This window comes from Calliphora vicina, chromosome 1 (genome assembly GCF_958450345.1).
Source record: "Calliphora vicina chromosome 1, idCalVici1.1, whole genome shotgun sequence".
NCBI lineage: Eukaryota > Metazoa > Arthropoda > Insecta > Diptera > Calliphoridae > Calliphora > Calliphora vicina.
In genome coordinates, this window is record NC_088780.1 from 160024643 (window position 1) to 160038833 (window position 14191).

The window sequence follows — 14191 nt, forward strand, 5'->3', positions numbered from 1 at the left end:
AGTGCCGCAATTTTTGGTCCTTCAAACCACTGATTTTGCAAAAAATTTCTTTTAGTGTTTTATTTTTCTTTATGTATAAGAAACATAGGTACGTACTTGTTTTACTTCAATGAATTCTTATGGATGCATTTTTGATCTTAAAGTGCGTGCTTTTGTTTTCACAACATACAGGCAAACAATTTTCTATTATAAATGTTAGAACGTGTGTCAGGCTCTTTAGCAATTCTAATCATTTTTTATTATTTCTAGCATATATAAAGTACACAAAATACAGAGTATAGTATTTCGTTGCGCAACATTTTGTTTCTATATATTTTTTTTTTGGGGAAAATAAAGAAGTTGCTTACTGCTGCTGCTGGTCTAAGACCCAGAGACGACTAAACAATCAAAGCGCACGTTTTTGTATTATATTCAGACTGTATGGAGTCCATGTATATGTAAATGTAGCTACATATGTTGTATGTAATACAGGTTGTATTACGATACACCTTTAAACATTTATAGTGTTTATTTTGTTTAGACTTTTTTATGCTTTCAGTTCCTTCTGCGTGCATGGGTCGTGTCTGCGTAAACGAAAATCACACGCTTGGGTAATATTTGCTTCACATTTTCTTGCTCTTACTACATATTTTTTTATATGTGTAACAGTAGCTGTGTGTCTGGGCATAAGAATCTTTAAATTTACTTTATTTTATTTCACCTTGTTGTTTTTTCTTTTTGCTCTTGCTATTTTTGGTTATTCTATTTTTGAAATCAAAAAATCAGCACGCATAGGAATAAATTTATTTCCGTTTGTCATTAAATTGTTTTCCGATCACATAAATACATAAGAAAAACCATCAAACCTATACACTGAGTGTCTGTCTGTAAGATTTTTGTCTATGTCTGCGTTTAAATCAATATTGGTGTGATTGATTTCCGTTTTCCGTTCTGTGGTTTCCTTTTTATTATTTATATTGTGTTTGTTTGTTTTACGAGCAGAATGAAAAATATATTAGAATGAGAAAACACCTTCATGTCATCTTTTTAGACAACTATTAGATTTTATCTGCCTATTGGTCCTTTTTTATGAATGTTGTTTTTGGCAAAAGGTGAAGAGGATATACAACAAACCACCCTCTTTCTATTTTTATTTATTTAGTGTAAATTAGGGTTTACATAATTTAAAGTTGGCTGAAACTTTTTTAAAAAAAGTGTTTAAGCCATAATAAGCTATAATGTTTGGTTTTGACCCATTTCACACGTTACGTTTAAACTTTTGCTATACAGGCCATGATTTTACAATTAACATAAAGTTTGTTATAGATGTGTTTTATGTTTATTTTTGGTGCTTAATAGGTTAAACAAACACAATATGAGAGAAAAAGTTGAAAAAGTTTGTGGATTTTTTTCATCCCAAAACCTTTATAAGCCTTAAATAAACTTTCTTTTTAACTTGACCGCACAAAACAAATAAAAAACGTTTTTTTTTGTTAAAAAAAAGCTTAAGATTTTATTTTCCCAACCAATTTTTAAAATTTGTAATGCCTATGTTTAAAAGTACATACAACTTTAAAAAGAAAATTCAAACATTCAAAAAAAGGAAAAAAAGTAAACAAAACTTTAAAATGGAAAATATTTGTTTATGAAATAAAAGGTTAGGATAATAAATATTAATTTCTGTTTGTTTTTTTGTATTTTTAGAATGCCATTGTACCCGCTGATTATCGCATACAATCACCAGCTTCTGGCTCTCCATTGCCTCTATCCAACACCACAAATACAGATATCACAGTGGCCGTTTTAACAAATAATACAAATGCTGTTAATTCTGTAGGCGGTAATGCCAATACCGCCGGTGGCCCCAATACAGTCTTACGCGTTATAGTCGAATCTCAATTGTATCCCGTTTCCTTGGATATCTTACATCAAATATTCCAACGTTTCGGCAAAGTTTTAAAAATTGTTACATTTACAAAAAATAATACATTCCAGGCAAGTATAATTTTAACTTTATTTTTTAATTTTAAAACATACTTAAGTTTATTTATTCATCTCTTGTTTCTATTTCAATTAGGCGCTCATACAATATCCGGATGCCCATTCGGCTCAGCATGCTAAAACCATTTTGGATGGCCAAAATATTTACAATGGCTGTTGTACGCTACGCATTGATAACAGCAAAATGACTACGCTCAATGTTAAATACAATAATGATAAGTCACGCGATTTTACAAATCCCTCATTGCCCCCTGGCGAGCCGGGAGCCGATATTATGCCCACCGCTGGCGGTTTAGTAAATGCCAATGATTTACTATTGATAGCGGCCCGTCAAAGGCCCTCTTTAACAGGTGATAAAATAGGTAACACTATCCACTTTCCTTTATTATTTCGTTGTGTTCAAACTATTTAATAATTATGAGTTTTTTTAGTTTTGTTTTGTTTTCTTTTACATTCTTGTAAATAAATAAGCAAGCAAGAAACATTGATGATTTGGAAGCAGTAAAGAAGCTGTTAAATTAAGCAAAGTATAGCATAATGGCGCACAAACTGTCCTAAAACCATTTCCTACAAAACAAATTTGTTAGCTTTATTCAAAGGCTTCTATTTGAATAGAATTCAGTGATTGTTAAATAAATTCATAATAAAATTAATTCCACCTTTAAATATTCCCAATAAGCTTTTTTACTGGAATTCAAGCCTTGAATTATAGTCAAGCAATTGAATTACAGTTGTATTACCAAAAAGTAAAAAAGGAAACATAAATTCAAGCCATATATTTTTTGTTTGAAACTTATTTAATTTTTTTAAATATTTTTCAAGTTTAAAACATAATTTCATTTGCATTCAAGTCAAATTCCAACAAAATGTTCCAGCGCTTGAATTTTTCGGGTTTTGCTGCTTATTGGGTTGAAATTCAAACATTAAATTTTCAACAGTGTGAACGTACCTTCCCAATAAGAATTTTTACTGGCATTCCAGTGTAATTCAAGCCTTGAACCCAGTGTCAAGCAATTGAATTAAAGTTGTATTACACTTCATATCAATAGTATTCTCTAGTAAAAAGGAAACATAAATTAAAGCCACATGTCTTTTGTTTGAATAATATTAATTTTTTTCAAATATTTTTCAAGTCTAATTCCAACAAAATGCTTATTGGGTTAAGTCCAATCCTAATAAGCACTTCCAGTTTATTCTTAGCATCCTGAAGTTTGGGAAAGAATTTGCAATTGTGCATAATTAAGTTAGCTTAAAGCTTAAGACTTAGTGCTTTCAAAAACATGCCTTACACAACTACTTCTTTTGCTGCCAATCTGTAAGTTAAATGTTACAGATTCTCTTACCGTTAATTTAACAAACAGTGTTCCACTCTTCCACGAATTACAATAAAACTGTAAATTTTAAATTCTTTTGTAAGTTCACTTACTGTTAAGTTCATCATTTCAACTGCTACCAAATCAATTTTGTGTTTCTGCTGGAAAATTTGTTAAATTTTGTTTTGTAATTAAATTTGCCTACCAACAACAACACACTAATAATATTAATTAATAATTATAAAAGAATCTTATTTATGCATTTATTTTTTTGTTTTGTTTGTTTTTGTTACTAAAACCTTTTTTTATAAACCTTTACTAACCACAGAGCTGTGATGTCTTGAGTAATTAATAATTTATTTTACTTTTCTTAAAGCTAAACACGTTGTAAATAAATTTATTAATATATATTTTTTTTTTTGTAAATTTCTTTTTTGTTTACTCTAAAAAAAAAAAATAATAATTATAGTAAATGGTTTGGGAGCACCTGGTGTGTTGCCACCATTTGCCCTGGGCATTGGTACTCCCTTGGCTGGAGGCTATAGCAGTGGTATACCCAATTTGGGTGCTTTTGCTCTTGCCAATAGTGGTGCTCTACAAACAGCCACCCCTGCTTTGCGTGGCTTCTCGAATGTGTTGCTTGTTTCGAATTTAAATGAAGAGGTAAGTAATAAAAACCATTTAAACAAATTCTCTCTTGCAATTTAGTTCATTATACATACATATGTTTTAAAGTAATTTAGTTTGTATTTTATTTTCAAAATTTAATTTATTTCAATTCCCCTCTAGTATTTATATTAAAAAGTAATTAGTTTTATTTAAATAAAAATAATAATAAAATAGTTAAATACAAACAACTGATCTAAATAAAACCAGAATATATTTTTGATAGCATTTTATTTATTTAGTATTTTAAATAATTTTTTGTTACCCCCAAAAAAAAGTTTTCAATCTTTTAAAAACTCATTAGTGTAGTGTGTTTTATTTTATTTCTCTGGCCATATAGATTTGTTTTATTAATAAAAAAAAATAATAAATATTTGTAGGAAATAAAAAGTGAATAAATTCTATAAAACTTTTATAATTCAAACAATTAAATGCATATACATTTTTTATATTGTATTTATAAATGTATATGTTTATTTTGTTTGTTTGTATTGTATTGCATTTCCATTTTTCCCACATTTTCCATTTCAAATTTATTCTTAAAACTATTGCGCTTTTGCTTTTTTTTATTTTTTTTTTGGTTTGAGTTGTTTGTTAAACAGCAATTTTGTTTCAATTTCATTTCAATTTTCATGCTCATATTTCACATGCTGTTTTTAATAATTTTTTTTCTTTAATCATTTGTGTTTACCATGATTTTATTTTATTTTTCCCTTTATGTGTCTGATATTTTTTTCTAAATTCTAATAAACCAACATTTTCATTTTAATTAATATTTTCATTATTTTAGTAATCATTATAATGTTAACAAAACATGTTTAAAATTGTTTTAATTGTGTGGTTTTGAATGTTAAAATTGTACCACTAACTATCTCTGTGGCAAACTATGTGTCTCTGCTAAATTTGTTTAGCCAGGCCCAGAACCTACCTATGCATATTAAAAAGAATGCTGATGAAGGTCGTAATTTTAATGCTAAGTATATAAAGATCTGTAGCTGTAAAACAGTGTCTAGTTCATTCCCAATAAGCATTTTTCAAGTTGAAAGCAAGTATAATTCAAGCCTTGAATTATATTCAAGCAGTTGAATTAACCTTTATTTCATTCTCCACTAAAAGGGAAACATAAATTCAAGCCTTATGGTTCTTGTTTGAAACATAACATATTTAATTTGTTCAAATATTTTTAAGTTTAAAACATAATTTGATTTGCATTAAAGTCAAATTCCAACAAAATGTTCAAGTGCTTGAATTTTTGGGACTTTGGTGCTTATTGGGTTGAAATTCAAACATTAAAATGTTTCAACAGTGTTACTTAGCTTCCCAATATGCATTTTTACTGGAATTCAAGTTGAAAACATGTGTAATTCAAGCCTTGAATCCAGTGCCAAGCAATTGAATTAGTAAAAAGAAAACATAAATTAAAGCCTCGTGTTTTTTGTTTGAAAAATATTTTCAAATATTTTTGTTTAAAACATTATTATATTTGCATTCAAGTCTGATTCCAACAAAATGTTCAAGTGCTTGAATTTTCTGACAATATCTCACCGAGGGTATTTGAGTCAAAACGATTTCTTTCAATAGCATCAGCTTTTTTAATATTTGGGACAGATTAAATGACATTTTAGGTGTCTGCAAATTGTATAAGAACATACATGTAATTTAATGATACTGGTCCTTCGAACCCGCATTTTTTATCAATTCATGAATAATCTCTTAATTTGATTAATGTGTTTATCTCACTTATTGAATTAAAGTCTTCAAAATGCCATCCTCTCGACTCTAGATTGCTTACATTGAGCAAACAAACCAATTACAAATTGAGCAAATTTCATAACTTTACATGTTAATTTCAAAAAAGATTAGAATCCACTATTAATTGAAAGAGTGACTTTTTTAAAACTGTTTACACGATCTTGAACTACATTAGCTCAAGATCTAAGATAATTCAGGAATATCTTAGATAGTATATTCTTATATATGGATTTATATTTTGAAACCGAATAAAGTTTCAATTGCTAATTTACCTGAATCTTAAAAAAAGTTGTTGATGATAAAAATCGCAACTTTTTAGATCTTATAAAGAACCAACAAACTAAAAAAAACAAACCTATATTTACCCAAATTTTAAACAATTTTGGAATTTTTTCTTAGATCTTATAAAGAATTTTGTTGTAACAAACAACTTATAACAGCTGTTATTAAATTTTGTTTTATTTTAGCAATGTTTTGTCAATTTAAATAAAGTGTAAGCCAACATTTTAACATTAATTAAATTTTGTTTAGATAATTGCTAATTTATCAACAAAATTTTAAATTAGTTTGTTATTAAAATAATTTTATATAATATAAAACTATTTAAAAGAAATCATTTAATTAATACGTAACATCCTTTAATTTAAATAAAAATCTATTTTATTTTTTTTAATTTTCCCTATTTTATGTGTTTAATATTTATTGTTTTCATTTTAATATCATTTTATTTAATTTCATTTATTTTACATCAAACTCTTGCTAACTAAATCTCTCTTTTTTCTCTCTTTTTTTCTGTAGATGGTCACGCCTGATGCTCTATTTACCCTCTTTGGTACGTCTGCACAAACAATTTTTTTTAATTAAAAAATCATTTTTTTTTTTGAGTTAATTTTTTTTTATTGAGAAAATAAGTTCATCAATACAGATATTGATCTTTATAATAGAATTTTGTTATTAAAGAGAAAGATTAATGGTAATGGTTTCACAATGTCTCACACTTTAATATAAAATATTACACAGTACAACATTTTTCAGTTCATTGCTTTGGGACTCAATTCTGACAATTGCACGTGAAAGTAGCCCCAAAAATAAGAACTTCTGCATCATTAGCTTTGTCAAGTTGGCTGCCGTAATAATTTAATGACCATACGAATTTTTTTTCCTCAAGGTGGATTTTTATCACTTTTTCTATATTTTAGCACGGTTATATCTCGTATACCGTACGGAATATCTCTTTTGTGGCTGAACCAAAGTTGTAGATATTGAATAGTAGAAAAAAATTACGGAACATACCTACCCGAAAAAGGTGCACCCAGTGCCTTAAAAATCGCAAAAATTCCCATTTTTTAAATTTTTTTAACCAATTTTTCATCTTTTTTGCTCAATAACTGGATTACAAATCCAATTATGGACCGATCACCATGAAATTAGATCGTGTGATTTGTGTCTATATGAAAGTTATTTATCATTACTTTTGTATGTATACCATCATTTTTAACAGATTTATTCACTTTAAAGTGATTTTCGGAAGCGGGTCTTATATGGGAGCTATGACTAATTATGGACCGATCATAAAAAAATTTGGTACATATAATTTTTTCGGACCAAGGACGAAGCCTGTTGAAATTGGCTGAAATCGGTTCATTATTTCACCTTGCCCCCATACAAATGCGCTCCCGAAATTGGACTTTATCGGTCATAAATGTTTAATTTATATATGTATCTACACTAATTTCGCTCAAAATAAGTTTTATATATATACAATTCATGTCAAAAAATTTTATTATGATCGGTCCATAATTATTCATAGCTCCCATATAAGACCCGCTTCCGAAAATCACTTTAAAGTGAATAAATCTTATAAAAATGATGGTATACATACAAAATTCATGATAAATAACTTTCACATAGACACAAATCACACGACCTAATTTCATGGTGATCGGTCCATAATTGGATTTGTAATCCAGTTATTGAGCAAAAAAGGTGAAAAATTGGTTAAAAAAGGGCATTTTTGCGATTTTTAAGGCACTGGGTGCACCTTTTTCGGGTAGGTATGTTCCGTACTTTTTTTCTACTATTCAATATCTACAACTTTGCTTCAGCCACAAAAGAGATATTCCGTACGGTATATGAGATATAACCGTGCTAATATATAGAAAAAGTGATAAAAATCCACATTGAGGAAAAAAAATTCGTATGGTCATTAAATTATTACGGCAGCCAACTTGACAAAACTAATGATGCAGAAGTTCTTATTTTTGGGGCTACTTTCACGTGCAATTGTCAGAATTGAGTCCCAAAATCATGTGTTGTACTGTGTTATTAAAAAAATAATGTGATGAAATATTGAAATTTACCAACACAATAATTTGTGTTGGTCTTATGTTCAGTGGCACGTTATTTATGGTTTTATAGTATTATATTCAAAAGTTCTGCAACTTGTATTAAAAGTTGATACATTAATTTTAGCATTATGGTCCTTCGAAGCAATCTTTTTTTTCAAGTAAAACTGTTATATCTTTATTTTGAATTATCAACAATATAAAATTGTAATGCTAGTTGAAAGCCTGTTAAACTATTTTTCAATACTTTTTCCACATTGTGAAACCATATCAATATTGATTTCAATTTTCTTTATTTATTTTTTAATAACTATTTTAATGAACATGAATATTTATGGTAGCTTAAGTATTTCCATTACTTTTAATATTTTTTTTTGTTTTCTATATTATTCGAATTTATATTTACAGATAGATATTGACATTTTAATCATTTAAATCATATAAACTTCTTCCTTTTGAGCAGATAAAGGACAAAGTAAAAAAAAACTGCATAAACTTTTCAAATTTACATTTTTGTTAAGTTTAAGCTGCTTAAATTAAAAAAAAAAAAATAATAATAATTTGAGAAAAATATACAACATTTTAATATGTTAGTTTTGCACAAATCTTCTTAAGAAGTGATTAATATTTAAATAAATATGTATATGACTCTAGCAATATTTCCATTTGGAAAAGTGCAAGCAAAATGAAGTAAACAAATACAAAGGAGTCGAAAGAAAAGTGAGCAAAAATATAAAACATTTTTTTAAGAAAATGAATAAAAAAAAAACTAAACAAATTGCTTTAGTAGAGTGCAAGAAGAAAACAAAGCAAATGAATATGAATAAGCTGAAACAGTGGGTTAGATAGAAAATAAATAAAACTTGAATAAAAAATATTATAAAATTCTTTATTAGAAACAAAGCATTGATTCTATTTAAAACTAGTTGACCGCCCCGGCTTCGCCCGGTAGCATTTACTAATGTTAGTTCGTCAAGTTTCTCCAACTCTGCCTGTTCTTATTTATTTGCAAATAAAATATCTAAATTTGCACTGCATACTTTAGGGGCTTTTTTATTACAGTTGACTGGACTCAAAAAAGCCGCTTTTAACCGTCATTTCGAAATCATTTGAAAATTTCGAATCGAATAAAAAAAATCAGCCAAATCGCTCCAGCCGTTCTCACGTGATGACATTACATACATGGACCATTTCATTTTTATATATATAGATTTTCCTAAATTTTGTCGTAATTATTTTTCCCAAAATTTGTTAATATTTGTTGTATCTACTTTCAACCACTGTGCTTATTTATATTCACCCATGAAGAAACAACAAAGCACACAAAAAAAATACTTACTCTATCGAAATCAATTTCAACTAAATAAATTATTTACGAAACAAAACATAAAAAATTGCTTTAGAATTGTTTTGTACATGCAGTAAAATAAAACAGCAATTTGCACGTTTTAAAAGCTCAAAAACGAAATAGAAAAATAAAACGAATCCACATTTTTATGCTAAAAACCATTTAAAATAATGTTTGTGTTAAACACTTTGGCTTAGAGGGTCTCCTCTTAATATACACATGAAATTGTTTAATCTACATTACTTTTTGTTAGAGTTTAGAGAACAAATTACACTGAAACACAAAATTAAATATACAGTAAAGAAATGGTAAAATTTGGTCCTTCGAACCAGGTATAGTTATTAAAATTAAATGTTCTCTCCTCTCTCTCTTTCACTTTCGCTTGAAAAAGTTCGGTTTTAGAAATATAGAGCCATACATTTATAATATGATGGCTATTACTGTACTTTTTCATGATTTTTATAAATTAATTGTTTTCTTACAACATTGTTTTTGTTATTTGTTTTATATTATAAGTTTCAATTTGTTCTTTTGCTACTCTCCAATGTCTGATCAATTTTAACTTTGACTGTTTGCTCTATTGTATCAGTAAATGGTTTTATTTTCTAGTTTTATTCGTTTAAAAAAATAATAAATATACAAACTAAATAGTTTAACAATACTCCTGTACACATCTATAGTTAAAGAAGTACTCCTGTTGCTTTCCATTTCAAGTTTTGCGTGTGTGCTAAAATGATGTAAACCAAAAGTTCGAAATAATGTTCGTAAAGGAACTGAAACTATAATAGAAAAACGAAATCTATATAAAGTAGTTCATGCTGGTCATAAATGGGAAAATGAAAAAAAAACTACAAATAATTCATTTTAAATAAATAAATTACAGAAAAAAACAATACTGTGGTGTGCTGCTGTTAAGCACAAAGTTTCCAAGCACAGCTTCCTTTTGGGTAAAAGTTTTTTTTTTTTTGGTTTTGTTTAACCACATGTGTGATAATAGTCAATATACAACAATAGTAACCACAAAACCAGCGTGCGCTAAATATTGCTATTCCTTTTTTCTCTCGTTTAAATTGAAGCAGCAGCATAAACAAATCTGATTGTATGTGGCAGCAACCAAAAAAAAAAAGAAACAAAATGGAAAAATTAATCATATTTTTTAGGGTTAGTTTTTGCAATTTATCGTTAAGTTTTCTGGTCTTTTTAACAGAAGTTAATGGGCGTAATAATAAATTCATTAATAATATTAGTTAAAAATAATGTTTTAAACAAATTAACTTATTTTTAAATAAATTATTATATTTGGTATATAATTCTTGTTTTGTATATAAGGGAGGTTGTAGCTTAAAGTCTCTGCTTTCATTTCATATATTAATTTTTAAAATCTATTTACCAGTTCAAAAGTTAGTAATACTTTTTTAAAGTAATCTCTTAATTATTATTAATCATATGTCTAGTATAACCAAAAACTGGAAATACGTATTTTTACAGTGAAAATGGGTATTTTTAAATGAAATTTTAATTGCAGCTATTAAAATAGAAACGTTTTCTTGAAATAAATGTAATTTAAAATTTTGATTTAATAAATTTTATTTAAAAAAGTCATATCGCTCATTTGCTGCAACAACGTCATAATTCAAAAAAAGTCGTTTTGAGAAAAACGGCTTTGAATATGTAATGATATGTTACTATTTCTTAAATAAATTTTCAACAAATCATGCGATTTCAGAAATAAAACCTGATTTAATTAGTAATTAATATCTACTATCTTTCTAATCTGCAGTTAACCCAAATTTTTACTAGTCAAATATACGAGAAAACATGAATTTTCATTTTGATGTTTACAACGAAAAAACACTCTCATACAAAAAATAATTGAGTTTTTTTCAAACTGATACAACTATATGAAAGACAAATAATTTGCATTTATAGACTAAATTCTCAGCTTTTAATTTATTGTCTGTGCTTCAAAATCAGTTTTGTAATTCAAAAGTATTGGATAAAGGTATGGAATCAATAGCTTCTCTTTTAAATATTATTTTTTTATGAAATTTGGCATAATCGTTAACTTCTGATTTATTTCATTTAAGTTTAAGTTAAATTCATCGTTCTAACGAATCCTCTAAATTATTAACAGTCATACGTCAGGTATTAGCTAAATATGAAATTCGTATTTTTGCGTTTTATATGGTATTCGATTAAAATAATTTAAGAAAAAAACTTATTAAAAACCTTTTGTTTGTTTTGAATTTTTATAATTCTAATTTACTTTTGATTTATTTAATTTCTCAGCTTTTCATTAGCTGTTTAAGTTTTAAAATCTGTTGATAATTCAAAAAGTTGTAAAAATTTTTCCAGTGAAGGATCTGAATTAATATCAATCATACGTCTAGTATAAACAAAATTTTAAATACGAATTATTACGGTTTAATTAAATTGATTTGATGCTTAAAACTTTTATAAATGCTTTATATATTGTATTGTATACAAGTTTTAGCAAATAAACGAATATATTTTATTTTAGCTTTAAACTACTCCTTTAGTTTCTTATAAAGTGATAGAATTTGTAAAGTTCAAAAAGATTTCTGGATAAATTTTATAAAAAAAAGATTAAATGTTTTAGACACATATGAAATCCTTGAATTTGTAATATGCCTGACATGTTGACCAAAGTTTAGTTACACATTTTATAACATTCCCTTAACTATTTGAAATATATAACAGTTGCTTTTCAAAAAGGTATGAATTAATATTAATCATACGCCTAGAACTAGAACTTAAAAATAACCATTTTGTTATCATAATCATATTTTGTTTTATCATTAAAGTAAAAATCTACTTACCTTTAGCCGATTTTAAATATTGAAATTTTTTTAATTTGTTTTCATTCCCAATAAAACACAAACTTCAATGTTATCTTTAACAAAACTCCATTAATGTCACCAAAAGTTTATTTTAAATTAAAATTTCAGTTTTATGAGAAAAAAATTTAAAAAAAAAAACTAACTTAACTACAAAACTCCAGTCACTATTTTGCTACTAACTATGTATAAACCTTCCTACAAAACGAGTATTTGTTCAAAGGGTACAATACAAAGATACAACATTTACTATTACAACAATGCTTTAGTACTTAGTATGTTTTTACAAAAAACATTAGTTAAAAACAACAACAACAAAATGAAAAAATGTAATAGTAGTGGCAGTAGTAGTAGTAAAACTAACAAAGTCCAAACTATGTGCAAAAAATAGAGTAAGATAAAAATTCGAGAGGTAGAGAGAAAAAACGCAGCAGCAAAGTATTGTGGATTTTTATATAAAGTTTATTTTATTTCAATTCTAATTGTAATTGTAATTCAGGTATTAAGCCAACAACGGCAAACTGCTAGAGAGGGACCAACAACAAGCATGTTAAGTAAAGGAAGTATTGTCTGTTGAAAAATAATGGTTATAGAATAGAATACAACAAATACAGCATGAGCAAAAAAAAAACCTAACGAGATGTTTGAAAAAATTATATACATGAACAAAAAAAAATAAATATACAAAGGACTTTTCTCATTTGATGCACACAATAAAGCACTGCATTACAGACTCATATAAATTCACAATATTTTTTTTCACTTTTTTGTATTTTTTTTTTTTTTTTTTGTATTAGAGTTGTAGTTTTAAAAATAGTTAAGGGTAAAGTTATAGCAGAATTTTTAGAAACTTGACTTCAAAAAGTTATAGACTCTTTGGATGATTTATTTGGCTCAATTTTAGAGAACTTGTTTGTTGCGTCAACTTGTGCAAATATTTGTGAATGAATCTCAAAGCCTAATAAATTGATTTGTTATGCCAATTTGGCAAGTAACTTTTGGAATCGTAAAGTGCAAATCATCAGACTTACACTAAATTAATTCATCAGTTTCCAGTATGTTTGAATAAAAACTTTAATACAAATTTTTACGTTTAGATAGGATTTGTTTAATGAATTTTTCATTGTAGCAATTCAAGAAGATATTTTTATTTGTAATACATATAATTTAACAAGAAAAATTTCTGATTTTAATATCAAAAAGACATAATTTGTAAAAAAAAAATATAAATTTTTTCATGAATTTCTTTTCAAAATCTAAAGAAACATAATATTAAGTCAATCTTTAATCCATTACAGAATTTGCATTTATAGACTAAAGTCTCGGCTTTTGTTTTACTTTAGTAGTTTTAAAATCAGTTTAGCAGTTTAAAAGTTTTAGACATTTTTGTAATGTTACATCTGAATTAATATCAATCATACGTCTACTATAATTTAAATTTTAGATTCTTATTTTAGGGATTTTTATTGTAAAATTAAATTAAACAAATAATTAGGGCAATATATGCTGAACAATTTATTCAAAATAAATACAATTTAAATGAAAAATTTTATTTTAATGATTTTTTCATAAATTTGTTCAATATAAATTGTAAACACATTTATTAAGTTTATGGCTTATAAACTGCTTTGGTATAATGGTCAAATCTTAAAGACGCCTATAGCCGGTTTTAACTCTTAAGTTGTAGCTACTAAAGAAGCTCTAAGAAAATAGCTCCTGGTATAAATTGTTAACATTGTATAATTCTAAACACCACTGTACACGTGTGAAGTGTATGTTTTAAATTTGTATGGTACCAACTACTTTTTATCAGATGCTTTAGCTTTTTTGTTTTTTTTTCCTGCAACTCCCACATACTTTTATTGCATTAGTTAGTTTACAATTTGCGATTGTTATTTTCTCGACAAAAAAAGTATGTTTGTGCAAAAA

The 14191-nt window shown here is 26.7% G+C and overlaps 1 protein-coding gene across 10 annotated transcripts in view; it reads left to right on the forward strand.

The window, feature by feature from the left end:
* The window catches only part of heph (polypyrimidine tract-binding protein 1 heph), a 381579-nt gene that overhangs the window by 330882 nt on the left and 36506 nt on the right, over positions 1-14191 (forward strand). For 9 of the 10 annotated variants that reach the window (XM_065516408.1, XM_065516405.1, XM_065516407.1 and 6 more), the window contains 4 exons: positions 1684-1974; positions 2057-2342; positions 3763-3956; positions 6510-6543. In XM_065516408.1, the coding sequence (XP_065372480.1) occupies positions 1684-1974; positions 2057-2342; positions 3763-3956; positions 6510-6543 (805 nt within the window). The remainder of the gene's footprint in view (positions 1-1683; positions 1975-2056; positions 2343-3762; positions 3957-6509; positions 6544-14191) is intronic. The other variant, XM_065516406.1, reaches the window with a different exon arrangement.